General features: G+C 47.7%; 1 protein-coding gene and 1 long non-coding RNA gene across 3 annotated transcripts in view; both read left to right on the top strand.

Moving 5' to 3' along the window:
* The window catches only part of ADAMTS2 (ADAM metallopeptidase with thrombospondin type 1 motif 2), a 166443-nt gene extending 159916 nt beyond the window's left edge, over positions 1 to 6527 (top strand). Inside the window, exons 22-23 of one of the 2 annotated variants that reach the window (XR_011905182.1) lie at positions 1987 to 4579; positions 5193 to 6527. Coding sequence is in view for 1 of the 2 variants with exons in the window: in XM_072348099.1 (XP_072204200.1) it covers positions 1987 to 2450 (464 nt within the window). In the remaining variant the exon portion in view is untranslated. Of the gene's footprint in view, positions 1 to 1986 lie in introns of both variants that reach the window. The other variant, XM_072348099.1, reaches the window with a different exon arrangement.
* A 3738-nt stretch (positions 6528 to 10265) lies between these two features.
* On the top strand, positions 10266 to 14933 carry LOC140258107 (uncharacterized). The gene is made up of 2 exons (XR_011905181.1): positions 10266 to 10543; positions 12198 to 14933. It is a non-coding gene; the product is annotated as an uncharacterized lncRNA (long non-coding RNA).
* The last annotated feature ends 1774 nt before the right edge of the window (positions 14934 to 16707 follow it).

The following is a 16707-nucleotide window of genomic DNA, read 5'->3' as shown; positions in this document are numbered from 1 at the left end:
TTTTTTATGAGACTAATGTGTACCAAAGTGACTGTGAAACTGATTTATTTTTTTCCTACTGATGTTTTGGAGAAATACTCCCAGTCTGTCATGCATACTGCAAGTAAAAATAAATAAAAGTTCAGCAAACCCAGATATTCTGGTTTGGACAGTGGATGACAATTTCATTCTAACAGTCATAAGATACAAAGCCTATTTACGTAAGTTATCAGACATCACTAAGCATATAACGTAATGCAGTTGCATGCATTTCTTTCATGCATGCTTGTATCAAAGTGATGTGACACAAGGCAGAATGTTCAAAGGGAACTCCACACAGTACCTAGACTATACATAAAGCTGTATTTTTCTACATGCAGCCCTTTGTGCAGAGTTGTGCCTGCCCATAGCTGCTCTTCTAGTTCTTAAAGGATGGAAACATGTTTGAAAAGATGTCAACAGCTTTGAAAACGCATCCAAAAACAAAGTGCTATTCTTAGGTTCCTAAGCAAGGCGTAGTTTTTTTCCTATTCGGTTAGTATTTGAAAACTGTGAATTGATGCATTTGAAAATAGGAATGAGTGTTGTTTTTTCTTACAGCAGGCACAACAATTGGGGTATAAATACAGTGCAAGAAAGGTATTTTCAGCCTTCTCTGTCAGGAGTAGAATTTTTAAAGCAGCAGCAATAATTCTTAGCTTATTTTAGACTGATATGTTTGCCAATTAAACACCTATAATGCCCTATTTTGTTAAGTGAGGATGAGTGAAGAGGCAGCGCCTAGACTTTCGGGGTTCACTTGGTGTCTCTGCGTCTGCTCTGGTTCTCTACTTTGCTGTAAGGTTGCTGGCAGGGTAAGTCAGTACTCCTAGCAGGATGGTAAAATGGCAGTTCCAGAAATGTGCTGAGCGACCGCATGTGCTCTGAATAAAGGCAAGTAATTGCAGTTACTCATCTTTTACTGTAAGAGTTGGTAGAGATTCAGTAAGAGCAGGGGGAGAAGTAGATTTCATGTCTCAGCACTGCGGTCACAGAGAACATACTTGCTTATTGATGATGCCAAGCGTTGGTCTGGCTGGCTTTCTCCTTAGCGCTGTCCTCTCCTATGAGCACTCTGGTTCCTCTTTCTTTCCACCTGGGCTGTGTGCTGGGATTTTCCTTCCCTGCAGTTCCAGTAGTCCCTGGCTCCATCACCTCACCCTTGAGGTACAGAGCTTGTCTGTAGGGCAGAGCACAGGGAGCTTTCTTGATGTGGAGCCTGCTCACCCCTTGCCATCTGTCCTCTAGCAACCCACCCAGTCCTCATATCCTCTGAGCAGAAATCACATCTCTAAGTGGACTTTCATTGAGGGTCTTAATATAAAATAGTATGATCTCTTTCCCTTTATCTCCTTAACTTAAAGCATGCCACCTGCAGTTCAGCAGGAGCAGGATCTGGCATGAAACCTGTATTGTAATGTAACGCAGATGGTGGTAGTAGCTGCTGACATCTTAGGACCTGTCGATTATCATTCTTTCCCTTTTATTATGTTTCATTTTTCGCTCAGAGACACAAAAATCAGAGCTTTTTACCGAGTCTCCCAGCTGCCAATGGACTGGCTTGGCTCCATCCCACTGGAGTTTGATGGCAGCTCCTATCTAGGAAGAGGAGGAAAACATTCTGCTAAATACCCCAGTTCTTTTTCAAGCATGGGACACACTCAGGCAATGCTGCCGTTGGTCTTCAGGGTAGCACTTGCAGAATACAAAGCCAAAAATTAGCGCTCAGGTCTGTGCTGTGGATGGAGCCAGTGCACAGAGTTCAAATCAGGTTTTGCTTCCCTGCAAGCGAGTGGAGCTCTAGGTTTAGCATCGAGTCTACTTTTGCTGATAGGAGGCTCATTTGCCAGTTTCCCACCTCACGTTAAATACCAAACTCTCAGCCCACTGCCAAAGCTTCAGCTGTGTTTCTTTTACCAATTAACGTGAAAAAGCTCTTTATTTATCTGTTCCCTTTTTCTCTTTCAGAAGATCACTGTCAAGGAGACAAGTCAATGTTTTGCCGTATGGAAGTTCTGTCTCGGTACTGTTCAATTCCTGGTTACAATAAGCTCTGCTGCAAGTCCTGTAATACTTACAACAACGTAACAGAGGAAGGCAATGCAACCGATTCTAATGCAAATAAGAATAATGTCATTGAGGAGGAGCTCCTGACAACCCTCAGCCCTCTCACCGGAGTTTCTACCACACAACCTGCCACCACCAGTCCTCCTCCTGTTTCCAAACCCCACGTGCCTCCTTCCAATGCCACCGAGCACCCCGAAATCAACGCGGTGGACGTGCCCTATAAGATCGATGGGCTGGATAACGAAGTGTCACAGCACAACATCATCACACAGAGGAGGATACCTTACGAAAGGACGAGGAATCAAAGGATCCAGGAGCTGATTGCTGAGAAAAGGAAAAAAGAGACTCTCAGAAAAATAAACTAAAATGGAAATACGGCACAAACAACTTTTTTCTCTTATAGAGATGATACCATCATCGTAGTATTGCCCATGTCATAGAGACTGAAAATGGGGAAAAATCAAAGTGGTGCTATGGCAGAGATGCCAAAGTCTAAAGCCTACTATAAATGGAAAGGACAGATTGTTTTGTGAGTGCTGATCTGAACACTTTGACGGCTGGGTTTCCAGGGTACAGTGGAGTGTTAATGCAATATCATGGCAGCATTTCACTGAATCCAGACGAACCTTAATACCTAGGCCACGTTAGCAGGTTTTTTGTTTCTGGGCTCCTTTAAGTCTTCTATGGCTGCTTGAAACTTCCTGGGAACAGTAATGTGAGTTACATTTAGGATGGAGGAAAATGGTCCCGAGATGTTAAGAACCCCTTTAATCCTGACAAGCAGGCGGTCAGCAATCCTGTGATGCTTCCATGCATTGCGCACAGCCAGGCACTAACCCAGCCCCAGTTCAGGAAGGTGCTTAAGGACGAACCAGACCACGCTTAGCTGCCTTCAGCAAAGCTACGTAGCTTTCCTAACCAGGGCTGCGTAAGAAAATACATAGAAAATTCTGTAGCCATATATTTATGTGTAAATTAAAAACTGGCAACCAGTAGCTTACGTGTTTCCACAGACATTTCAAAGGATTCTCCTAAAAGTTTGAATATACGTGCAAGGTGTTTTATTTAGGGCAGGTCCAGCCAACTTGGACTGGTAACAGCCCAGTCTTTGTGTTTACAGGTGTCCATTCATATCACACAACAGCCTCAGTGATCTTTGTTGGTTGGTGCTTTTTATGTTACCTGACTTTTTTCTACCCACATACTGTTGAAGTTAAAGTTGACTGGGTTCCTGTTGCCTTTTCTTCGGTGCTTTACTAGGAAAACACGGTGTTGTTTTTTTCTCTCCCTTAGGACAAGGTTATTTTGGAGGAAATAATTTTTTAATTCCCTCCCTTTCCCTCAGACAGCTTTATTAGCACAGAAGTGAACAGCTGGTCCCTGTGCCCTGCATCCAGCTGTTCATGCACACGTATGCAGTACCGTGTCTGCTGGAAACGTGGCGTTGTGGAACCTGGGAACCCTTTGAGTACTTCCTTTCCCCTCAGGGTCATCATAGATTTCATCAGTCATTCCAGATTCCTGGTTGGAAATCAGGAGACAAATTCAGATCAGTTGTTTGGTTCTGGGATTGCTCTGGGTGGTGGGGAGGTCGGTGCAAGCCATCCTTCAGCATCTAACATCAGAATTATTTCTGCCATCCCGACAGTGTAGCAAGGAAGGAAATCAGGCACTGAAGGCTCCGTGCAGAGTCTGAGGAGGGCAGAAGTAGATGCGGGTTTTAGCAGGTCTATGGAAGTGGGTGAGGAAATCGTCCTTTCTCCCCAGCCCTGGGCTCTCCCGGTAACAGCAGCATGCACTGCTGCCCTTCCCTCTGCAGGGGGCAGCTCGGCTTTTCTTATGTCCCCTAGCTTGGACTCCCCTTCGTTTCCTATTTGCTGGCCAGCCTCCCGCAGAGCCCCAACTTCCCCCGAATCCTCCTTTTACCATTCTGCCCTGCTTCAGATTTTCCAGTCCGAGAATAAGATCTCATCCTCCAGCTATCACAGCAACTGCAGCTGCTCAAGGTTTGAAGCAAAGGCAGCTCTAAGCCTCTACACAGCCATATGGACATCGGACACGTCAGATTTCCAACAGCTCTACTGCTGCTGAAGAACTTCAGAGTCATTGCACATGTTGCGACCCTGCCTGGGGCAGCCCTCCTGCATCCAACCACCACTGAATGTGCTGGAAAAGGGTCAAGAAAAAGCAGTTTTTGCATCACTGGTTGTCAGCAGGAGCCTTAGAAGGCTGAGAGGCTGGTTTAGGAAAAGAGCCTGGTGGAGGGATCCGAAGTACAGAAGGGAAGTTTTCAGCAGGTGTAACATTGAGTCCTTTCATATGAGAACTGTGTTGGTGCACTCAGGTGGGTGCTGAAGAGCAGCTCAGGTGGCGCAGAGGTGAGAGTTACACAGAAGGACACAACAGCTGGGAAGCACAGCACGGCCGATGTGATCCTTCCTGCCACGTGCCCAGGAGGAGCACACCGTAGTTGGGCTGATTGCTGGTAGCCATAGTGAGTATTTCTCACATTCCAAATTTCCTTTACACAGATGCAGTTAAACTCACCTCTTCCCCTTCGTGTTGTTATCCTGCTTTTAGGTCCACGGAAAATTCAAAACAAAACAACAGCAGCAACCCCAGGCTTTATCGTGACCTAGAAGCACATCCAAGCATACAATAAACTTTGGAAAGAGTCCTGTCAAGTGTTGGGGCTTGGACTTATGCAGGAGGGGGAGAGGAGGAGTTTGCTCCCTGCTTGGGGCCTGTTATTTTGTCTGTGACTTTGTGGAGATGCATGTTGGCAGCCTACAAAAGCCTCATATGAGGTAACGCACCTCATAGCTTCTGGTCTTCCTTAGCATCAGGAATAGGCATAGTCAGCCAGGCAGTGTGAAGATATGGCAAGTGGGGAAGCACCCACAGCTCAGCTGCTGCCTTACAAGAAGCCTCCTCCCTCCAAAGGGCTTTCTAGTTGCATCCCAGTAGCAAGCAGGGCAGGAATTTACTTGGTACAATTCAGGTGACCTTTCTGCAAAGGCAACGAGAACTCAGAAAGATGATTCAAATTCAGGAACTTGACTGCTTTGCCTTTCTGTTCTCTTTTCTGTTCCTGTCTGTTCTTCCAGGGGCAATTTTGCACATAAAGAGGAAGCTTTGGCTGTGTTTTGGATGGGGAGCAGCTTCCCAGAAAGCTGGTGCAGTGCTGTGCTCCACCTGGTGCTCACTGGGACCCCACACGGTGCCTGTTGCCACCTGCATTCAGGAAGGTCTCACTTCTCTTTCAATCTCACTTTTTTATTCCTTGCTATTTTTAATTCTGTTGAATAATTTTCTAGCTGCTATTTGGGGAATGCTGAACTGACCTTTGTAGGAGCGGCTTCAGACTAGATTGCCCAGACGCAGGCTGGCCCATCTCCTGGAGCAGGAGCACCAGTGGCCTTCTCTTGCTGTACAAGGAAAAACATCTCCATACTGGGGAAGATGCCCTCATTTCAAGCTGGCACGCACATCTCTGAAGATGTTTTTCAGCAGATTCCTAAGAACACGTACCACACTTGTACTGGAAAGCAGAGCTCAGAGCTCTTTTGAGAGAGAAAAAGCAGCACGTGCCAGTAGGTTGGGTAAGCTGTGACTGGTTCCTTGTCACACGGTGGAAATTTTGGTCATTTATTGGTTGGTTGAACTTTGACAACTGCCTCCTCATTTCCACAATGCTGTGACTGGGAAAGAGCATCATCAGAACGTTGCCTTCCACCATTCTGCTGTTGCCCGAGTACAGCATTTTGACACACAACGAGCACATTAGCATTTTAACTTAACCCGTTCCCCAGAAAATAAAGAGATCAAATGTAAAGTAAGCTGATGAATATTCCTGCAGACTGCCTCAGAGCTCCGAGAGCTACAGCAAATGTTCCCTCTTTGAGCAACACAATTCCTGATATCCATTTGCCAAACCACACGGCACACAACTCTCTAAGATACCATTTTTCTCCTCGTTTAAGCTTAAAATCCAAGTGTCACCTCCTCACACACACAAAGCAATAACCTCAAACCAATTCTGGTTTCTTTGGTTCCAATCTACTGCCGTTTTCCCACCAACGTTCCTTTACAGATTCCTGTAACCTATAATGAACGCATCACTTTTTGTATCCGCATATCCGTGCAGTGTGTAGAATCTCCCAACACCTCCATAGAATGCTTTCAGATATTTTGAGAATTGTACGAATGGTGCTTTTCTGGTACTCAAAGGGTTTTATGTTTTATTTTAGTACGTAACACATTTAATGTCGTATTTACTCACCTACAATGCAGTATTAGCTATGTTCATCTGAGTATCTGTATGCAACTTCCATTCACTTACATATACCTTAACAGAAAATTGCAGTAAGTAGCCTTTTCTTGTATATTAAAAGTGTATATACAAATTAGAATCTCTAATTTTATAATTTATTAAATGCAGATGTCTGTGTTCTTTTGCAAAGCGTTTGACTTTTCCCTGTGCTTTTTGTTACTGAAGTTACATTGTGCAGAGATGCTGGGGAGGAGGAAACAGCATCTTTAGACCCAAAAGCGATTCAGTTTGTAAGACTTTACCTTGATTAATATTATGAAACCCAAAACTGCATGGAAATTGATCAAACGTACTTACAGCTGCTTGAGGCTCTCATCCTTCGCATACTGCTGACATCTATTCTGGTCCCATGTATCATCTTCTGAACTGCAGTTACCCAGACTTCCACTTGGGACTGATGAGCCAATTTTGCTTTGCAAGTCCTGTTGATAAAATAATTACTCCCTTCCATGAGATGCTTTTGCATGAACCTTCCTGCCCTATCCTGCGTGCTCATAGCCAGGTTTCTTTTAAGTGTAATTGAATCCCTTCCATGTAATTGAACTTCATTGCTTGAGGATTTGAAAGATCCCTACTTGCCTTGATTATCCTGTTAGCACCATGCAGTGCACTGAAGCCCAGCATCCATAACCAGGTGATGAACCGCCTCAATGTGGAAAAGGCATTTTTGTTATTTAAGTATCCTGGTAAAAGAGCAGACCAGACAAAACACAGATTTCATTTCGCGTGACAATTCATATAGTATCTAATGTACGGCTGTGGCAAGGGTTATATTTAATTGGGTTTGGAGGCAGGAGTATTGCTCACAAGTAGCTGTTAGTTTGAAAAAAAAGTGTGTAAAAATGAGCTTCCTCTAGAAGAAAGTAGGCTTCAATTATTTGAATAGCAACTCCAAGGTTTGGAGAGCCACGGCCCAAACACGAGGCACCCGGTGGGTCCCCAGCACAGCGCCCTTCTGCAGTCTTCCTCTCTGTGTCGCCCATGCCCAAACCCGACAATTACAAGAAGCCTCCTCTTCCTGTCCTGCCCTGTGCCAACGTCTGAGCCCCTCTGTGCCAGTTCTGAGTCACAAGAAGCACCTGGGACCCAAACAGGAGCCCAGTGACACCAGCATGAGGCCTGCAGTGTTTCCCAACAGCAGCCTTGGAGCTGCTCTGTGCCTTGAAGTTTTCAGAGCCACAGAGCATCATTTCACTAACTGTTATCCTAAAAGATGCTGATGGGAATATTCTCTACCTTGTTTGCATGGATAATGTCCTTTCAGGATCCTACTCCCCCAGCACCCACAAATACTGGTGCATTGCCTATTGCTGAGCACAAAGCCACATCTGGCTACACAAAGGCAAACCCAGTATGCGTGATGGGCGCACGAAAAGCAAGCTATCAGCTCCATGTCCAGACTATGCACCACACTGCAAAAAGGGGTCTCAGCATCTGTGCAGACTCTCCCTTTTGTGTCTGATGATGTGCAGAGGAGACACCTCACAGTCCATGTAGGAACCGCTGCCCTGGTCTGTTAGCTTTGGGAGAAAGAGCTGACACCTTATGGAGATACATGTCTAAAATTTACACAAAAAAAAAAACACATACATACAAAGGTACACGGCCATGCTATGCAGAACTGGAATGCTGTAAAACAATATATCTTATCAAATAAATCTCCTGTGCTGGATTTCCAGGGGTAGTCTGCACTCTCAAAACCACCAAAGCACATTACAGAGGTTGGGCGCTGCACCCAGGTGTGCACAGTGGCACTGAGCTCTGTGCTGGGCAGGTGAACCACAGCCGGGCATGAGGTGGAGATGCTCTGATGGGCCTCCCTGGGGGCACTTTCCAGGCTGAGCCAAAATCCCAGGGCAGGTGAGCTCTGCACTGCTCAGAGCCATTGCTAGGGCTTCCAAAAGGAGCGTGCCCATGTTGCCAAGCAGACAGATTGCTCAGCCTTGCACTAAATGGTGAGGGGCTGCAACACTCCATCTGTGCAGCAGCCGGTCCCTTGCTTGCAAAAGAAATACCTGTTAATTTCCAGACATTCTCTGTGCATCAGTGATGGTGTTTGCACAAGCAGCCGCTGCTGGTTCCTGTGTGAGCTGCAGCCAAGGCAACAACTGCGGGTGCGACATCTCTAACCCAGCTCTGTCAAGTCAATAGGAAAACAGCCCATTAAAGTTTCATGGGACAATCTCTGCTGCGTACCATAGCAACTGCTCAGTGCAACACACGAGAGGTGAAGGGGTGGGAGGATACAATTAGAGAGCACAAATCATCAGGAAAGCTGGCAAAAATCAGGTTGAACTCCTTTTCTTTCTTGAAATTTTAATGACAGAGGCACAAGAAAGCAGCAGCTCTCTGTGCCACGGCTTCTGAGTGCTGGGGATTGCTCCTTTCCTGACACTGACAGCATTATAGCAGAGGAGCAGTGTGACAGCACTACCAGCCATGCCCAAGCCCCCACCTACCCCATGTTTACCTGCAGCCCATTCCCACAGGCAGTGTGGCTGCCTGGCACCCACGTGGGCATCACTTGGTCGCACTGCTCTGCAGGGGCCTCTCCTCTCTGACTTTTTCTTACCTCTATCATTGCTTTGGAAAACAGAGAGTGATGTTTTCTCTCCACCCAAACAAAAATTCCTTGCCGCAGTCCAAGGAAAAGAAGTTATTATCAAAGAGCATTGGAAGTGCACAGCCCTCACAGTGCAGCTCAGCCACACAGCACTGCTGGCTCCTGACCCGCTCTTTGGCACCCCAAGTACCTCCCTGGGGTAAGAACTGATGCTTTTTATCCATACAAGCCTCCCTGTGGTTAATGGCTTTGTTTATCCAAACACAACCAAGTTCAAAGATGCCCAAAGGAGTGCTGCTTGTTACCCTGGTGCACCTCACACTGCTGAACCACCTTAAGACAGCTTTCCCCCAGGCTGGGAACATCTGAAAGAAGCTAACAGCAGGAAAGCAGAGCAGCATTACCACCACAACATCCAGATCTCAGACACAACCAAGCCTTGCAGAACTAATACCTTGGCTTGGGCATCACTTCCCTCGCTATCTTGCTGTTTGTCCCCAGGAGCATCCATGCCCTGTGCTCACCCTGGGGGGAATAGGAGGGGGTTGGGTTCATCCGAGCATCACCTGGCAGCACTGGAGGAAACCCTGGGCAGTTCTGAGGGGATACAAATGAGCATTCAAACAAATACAATTTTCTTACCATAACCCCAGACAGCTGTAGAAACTTACTTCAAGAGATGGAAGAGATTATTACTGCAAGGCTGTGTTATTAGCCTGGTATCACAGAGAAACACCCCTCTCCTGACCCCACGTGGTGAGGACCCCGATTTCTTCCACTTAGGCACTTTGTTGGAGAAACCTAAAGAGAAAGGGGAGGTGTGAGTTGTTAGTGGAGAACAACCCAGCTGGACACTGCTGTCTGCAACTGGTGCGGGAGGGCCGAGGGTCATTTCCTTTAGCTGTGCAGCATCAGAAACAGGGGCAAGCAGCTGAAGCTCACACACCTTTGATAATTAAATGCTAAGTAACAGCCAGCTGCAGAGAGTGACTAATCTCTGCATAGAAGCACAGCCTGGAGGGATACGAGAGGCTTTGGATCACAGGATGCTGCAGTGCAGCTCACTCACAGCAGTTACTGAGGACAGCATTTAGAAATAAAAGCAGAGGGAGGATTCTGCTGCAAAATCACAACCCAGCTCCCCACCCAGCACACAGGAGGAGATGCTGGAGTTACACAAGAGGCACATGGAGGCAGAACACAAAGACAAGCCCTCAGTGCAGGTCAGGCGTTGCCAGCCCTCCTCACAAAGCCATTTTCTGCAGTGCGTTTGCGTGCCTGCCACGCAGCAGCAGCGATGCAGCACGGAGTGGAGATGTGTGCGCTCCTGTCACCCGGCTGCTTTGCTGCTCGGCTGCGTGCACCACAGCAGGGCTCAGCGGGGAAGGGCTCCGGCAGGCTATATTTAGCAGCGACAACAAAACAGGCAGCCGGATCAGCTGACTGGGCGCAGTGAGCACGGGTTAGTTGTAGGCAGCACATATCTTGCGCGGAAAGCAGGGCAAGAGGGAGCGGGGCACGGAGCTGGGAGGTACCCACCACCCGCAGGAGCTGCGGCTCAGGTAAGGGCAGGGCATCAGGTCACACAGCGTTGTGCCCAGCGGGACCAGGATGCACACAGGTGGGGAAGGAGCGGGGAGCAGCTGGAAGGTGGAACTGGGGGCTGGGAGGATGTGGGTGGGGGCAGGGGATGATGGACAATGGCAAGTGACAGCAGGTGCTGACAGGTGACAGTGGGCGATTGCAGGTGATGATGGGGAGGTGACCTCTGCACGGTGTGGCAGCAGCAGGGATGGCATCTGGGCTGGAACCATTCCAGCCCATTGGGATCATTGTGCTGTCCATCCTTAAGTCACTGTTTGCTCCAGGAGGAAGGAGGCGGTAGCAGGGCTCTGTTAATGAGTTGTGTAGGGCCGAGCTAATTACATGCCCATGGGGCACCCTGTGCTGCAAGCCCTGGTGCTGGGTTGGGAGGGGGGGACAAGCCTTCCCCTTGGTTCTTAGAGAGGTAAAAGGAAGGGAGCACTGTATGGAATAAAGAAAAGATAATAAAAAGGCCCCAGGTTTTAAAAGAAGCATCTCCTGCTCCGAGTTCAGCAAATCTCACCTTGGTTGGCATTGCCAGGAGCACCTGAAGGGGAGCCAGGAGCAGCAGTGCGGGTAGGGCTGGGCACCTGGGTGCTCCCTGTGTGCCTGTGGGAGCCGCGGCCCTGCAGAGCTTCAGCAAAGCCAGGCTTCCTTCCAGCAGTGACAAGTGAGGCATTCAAACAGCGAGCAGAGCACTGCTGTGTTCAGTCACACAGCCAGGATGGATGGTGCTGACAGATTATTCACATACAAATTCCACTGGGAATGGGGGGGAGAGAGGGTAAAAAAAAAAAAAATAACAATAGAATCCAGGCAATGTGGTCATTTCTGCCAGAACGTGAGCTAAACAAAGCACGGGAAATTGTGTTTTGATGTGAATGAAATAATCCCCATAGCAAGCATCCAGTGCAAGGTGAAATATTAATTAAAAAAGGGCTTTACCCAACCAGTGGGAGTAGCCTGAGGAAAGGTCGTCTGAAAAAGAGGACTTCTATATGCATAAAAAGGACATGAAGCTACATCAGCATTCAGGTGAGGCTCTAGCAACCCATAACTAAACTTAAGAACACCTGGTAGAGACAAACCCAAACCTTTGCACTTTGCCACCTCCACCTTGCTGAGGCTTGTAGAGCAGACCAGCTGCAGTGCTGTGCCACCCACACGGTGCTCCCCACCTTATGAGATCAGCTCTTGTAGGAGCAGACCCAGCATAAACCAGAGCCCTGTGGCACTGAGTGGGCCAGCTGAGGACTGAACAGGGAGAGCAGATGTCCCTTGGGGTTACAGGCTGGACACGAGACAAGCTGCTGCTCAAGCATAGCACTGCTGTAGCAAGTAACTGCATTAGTTCAGAAGGGAGTGCAGTTGCTTATCCCCACAGATACCCTCTAATGAACCTTCTATTTTCTTCTGCACTTAACAATATGGCTTCCTTTGTACTTATGGGCTCTTCTGAAAATCATAGATACAAAAATCCTGCCAGCATTATAGAGTGATGCTTTGTACACACCACTCTAGGCCATAAGGAAATGCTGAGTGGATCCAGTAGCATAGATTTCAGAGCAACAACCCCAGGATTTCCTTACCACAGTGTTTCCCACACCGATCTTACCTTGTCTGTCTTTGCAGCAATGGCTCCCCGGATAAGACTGAGTGTTTCAAAGCCTCTCCCCACCATCTGCGAGGAGGCAATGGAAGACCTAACCAGCAACCCAAAGCACACTGCAAACACTTCAACCAACCCAGATTTGTACTCTAGCGATGATTACATTCAATCTATCTGCCACCTTGCCAGACCCACCTTCCCAGGCATTCCTGAAAGCAGCCATAGGGTTCAGGACAGAAGAATCCTGCAGACCCTGGAAGCCATGTCATGGTCCCCATCCCAGCAAGAAATGTCAATGTGTAAACTGACCAATCTGATCTCAAATGTGATGCCGCTGGGAAAAGCTGCGTCTGTTCCTGATGATGCAGAAGCCGACTTCTGGGCCAGGCGGGACCCCCTGGCAGAGATCTACAGGCACACGGGAAATCTCTGCTCCTCCAAGGGTTTGTGGAGCAAAAGCTCCAGCACTGACTCCTCCCAGTGCACCTCCTCCTGCCACCTGGGCTCCCTTCATCCCCCAGCCATGAAAGAAGAAGCCGCAGGGAAACCACATTTCCCACGAATGTTCACTTTCCCAAGGTTTCCCTCTCCAAGGCCAATGCAGAAAGAAACGCTCTGCTCAGAGCTGAGGTGTCTCAGAAGGGATGAGGGAGCAGTTGTAGGGAGCAATCACAGTCAGAAAGAAGATAGTCCCAGGTTTATTAACACTGAAGAGCTATTGCTGTGCTCAGCCAGAGGGAAGCTACTAGGAAATCGGGTTTTGCGCTGCTCTGTAAGGAGACAGGGTCTGTTTGAGGCAGCAGGTGCTGATGAAAAAGAAGGGAGAGGAACTTCTCACTGTGACAAAAACGCAGTGGGTGATGTTCCCAGTAAACAGAGATACTCCGAGTGCTTCCAGGCAGCTAAAAAAGCTGTGATCCATAATTGGATTTCAGAGCACAGATGCATGTGGAAAGAAGCAAAGATAAAGGCTTGTTTGCTCCCAGCCATTGCTGAAGTGTGAAAAAGTATCTGTTCCAAATAATGTTGTTTGCAAGAAATAACCACCCTGTGCTCTAGCAGCTCTCCCTGGAGTCCTTATGTGGAAAACATGGCTTGAATGTGCATGCAAGTCAGGAAACCTTTTGTGATCCATCTTACCCCTCATCAGTGGCCAAACGGACGACTTGGAGTCCAGTCCTCTGAGGGAGCAGCAATTAATTCTCCTTTTGGAAAGGCAACGGTTCATAAAGCATTGCCCCGCACCTATTGCCTTGAACTGCCCTGAGCATGGAGAAAATTGAAGAGCCATCTGTGTTGAAGAAATCATCTGAAGGAAAAAAACCCAACAACCCACAGACATACTGCCATCTCACCCAGATGCCAAGCAGCCAGATGTTACACATGCTTGGGTACAGTTATTCTGAAAGGAACATTCTGAACGGTGCTTGGACAGCACTAAACGTGCCCTCACTGACACATGCATTCACTGAGACACGCAGCGTAGATCACTGCATCAACACCAGAACAACACTGGGTCGGTCACCTGTTAGTGCTTTCATGTAAAGGAATATTTTAATAGCTGTAAGAAGCCTGTGATGAGGATTTGTTAGAGGACAGCATAGAAAATACTGAAACTGCTCCGGGTGGGACTTTTCCCCTTTCTTAGTGTTACAAAAATGTATGATTTTTCACTTCACAAAACCTTTTTGAGATGAGTGGAGAGCTCTGGGTGAGCATTGCCAGTGCTGGTCTGGTGCTGCTGCCCTGGCCCTGCAAGAAATCAGGGTCACTGCTGTCTGCGCTGGATGGGATCAGAGCTGGGAGCTGAGCACATATGAATTGTGTCTATGTTTCCCTTCATGTTTGTGCTTCTCTAGCTTCCTCCACCTGGCCACGCTAACCACACTGACTTTTCTATGCCTGGTGCTGTGAGATCAAAACATGAAGAAAAAAAACATCATAAGAAGTTCCCAGGACAACCTCTTTGCTGCTGATGCTGAGTGCGATGCCTGCAGGAGGAGCAGCGCTGCTGGGGGCTGCTGAGCACATGGTCAGGCCATCCCACAACCACCACACTGAGACAACTTTGTCTCCTGAAACCTTCCCTCACTGACACAGTCCCCCAGCACTGCAAGAGGAGCAGGTGAGAAAACTGCTAAGTAACGCTAGTGCAATTATTGCTGCCACAGCCACAAATCGATCCTTTGGCAGGGAGCAGACACGAGGACTGGGCTGTTTGCTCAACTGCAGCCAGGACAGGAAATACCACTGCAAAGCTGCCATTCTAGGAGTGCTCGCAAGTGATTTCTGAAATACCCTTGAGTAGATAAATCAGATGGCAACTTCTGCTTGGTACCAGCACAAGTGTAAATATACTCAAGGATCAAAAGGTGAGAGAACCTGAACTGCTCATTCTCACATCTCTTACCTCAAATGTTTTTTATTCCTGTTGAAACTCATTAACGCACTGGAGCTGAACTGTTTCTCATCTCCATTTTCAAACTAACCGCACAGCAAGAACAAAGGCGAAGGTGGCTGCAGCTTTTTTAGGACTTATAGAGAGCCTGAGCTGAACGAGGGGCCCACAGGCTCTGCCTCCCCTTCCTCCACCCTCCCCTCTTGGGTGCGCACAGGGATGGAGGTGATGTTTGCCCTGGTTGCTACGCGGATGTTTCAGTTTCTGTCCACATTTAAGACACCAATGCCTAGCAAGTCTTGTGCCAACTGCATGTATCACTGTGTTTGACCAAGAAAGCAAATAAAACCCTTACATCAAACAGCTGTCTCTGTTCTTGCAGGCCCATGAGCGACCCTCCAGGTGCAGGGCAGGCAGTGACCCATGGCTCAGGGCTCCCACACAAACAACCTGTTCACAGGCAATCTGTAGGCTTACGTACAACTTCATTCATGTGGTCATGCAGCCTTTTACTGCTGCAAGCAATGAATGCAATAGGACACAGAAAACCATGACCAACATTAGAAAACCAGAGACAGAGGGGCAGAACCAAAGCTGTCCCTTTCTTTTCTCATCAATGCCACATTTTGCACTATTGCCTCAAAGTTTGCTGAGCATGGACAAGTCCAGGCAAGTCCTGGGCAAGGGCTGAGAAATCCTTTGTCTGAGGGATGCAGATGGATAAGGCCGGGGGCAACGAGAGGGAGGTAAACTGCAGATGAATGGCTGTGTTACCCAAGGACCCAGGGATGTCACATAGGCAGGAAAGAGGAGGATAAAAGAGGGATCAGCAGCCATACAGTCAAGCTTTCCCCTTGCCCTGAAATGCACAGGTGGGCCTAATTGCTCATTGAGAGCGTTTATAGCTAACTTTGAGCCTCTACAAATGGAGAGTAATGATAAATGGTGTACAATGAAGTTAAACTGCATTTAGTGACTAAGGAGAAATCCCTTAGCTTTGAGAAGTAAGAGCCTTGTACGTCCCATCAGCAACGTGATTAATGGCCAAGAGTTTTGCATCTGCAGCAATAACAAGCATAAAAGAGATCCAGAACAACAGCCAAACGCATGCACAGATGAAAGGAGCAGGGAAGCCTCTCTCTCTGTGCTACACCTGCCACTGTACAGGGAGCTGCACTGTCACTGACACATCCTGCAGTACCCAGGCAGAGGCCTCCTGCTCCCACCTCAGATGTACCAGCCCAAAAAACACAAGCTTGCAATCTTATGTTTGACCACACTTCAGGCTTAGCCACAGCCCCCATTTATTTTTGTGGTCAGCATCAAAATCACAGCTGATAGAAGCAAGGAACCCTGAAATACCACATCTTGGTCTTACAGCCTTTTCTCATGCTTTGGGCTTCTCAAGAGTAACAGAATTTGCCAGTCATAAGATAGAGCTGATGCAAAATACACATTGCGTAAACTCACATCCAATGTCCCTGGCAATCACAACCTTCCTGGAAATAAAGCTCCTGGAGGCAGCACTTCCAGGGACTGTTGCAAAGAAAACTCGGGCATTTTTGGAATATCATCTGTTTGCTACATAACATCTGACTAAACGCCAACTAAAACCAAAGGGAGCCTGTAAGTGCTTTGGAATGGGCAATTTTCTGCTGCAATTACAGCACAGATTTCTATTAGCAGCTGATGAGGGAAATAAAGTTATTAGTTAATTCACTTGCATGCATTAGCGTCAATCGTTTCTTGTCTTTGTTTTTAAGCTACTCATGCTGAAAGGCCCCAGGCCTGCCATGAGCTCAGTGAGGGCTGTGCAGCCCGGTGGTCAGGCAAAGTCTGAGGGAGGCCAGCAAAGAGACTGCCACGGCATGCTTGGTGTTGAACTGTGACTACACAAGTCATCTGAGTTCACTCAGTGCTATTTTTTGTTTTGGATTATTCCAGCTACACACCCAGTTGAAAATAGTTACCCAGAGGGTATCTAAGGAAAAGACTCACCAACTCTGAGGCCTTCAGTCATGATGTTGCTGATGTCGAGGCTCGCCAGAAGCACTAAACAAAGGAGCGATATCCAGAAAGAGATGCTGCCTTAGTGGTGGTCAGCCCTTAAATGGGATCTAGGAGAGGTGCAGTTA

The sequence above is a fragment of the Excalfactoria chinensis genome, chromosome 13 (assembly GCF_039878825.1).
Source record: "Excalfactoria chinensis isolate bCotChi1 chromosome 13, bCotChi1.hap2, whole genome shotgun sequence".
NCBI classification, from domain to species: Eukaryota; Metazoa; Chordata; class Aves; order Galliformes; family Phasianidae; genus Excalfactoria; species Excalfactoria chinensis.
This window is presented reverse-complemented; position numbering and strand designations above follow the sequence as displayed.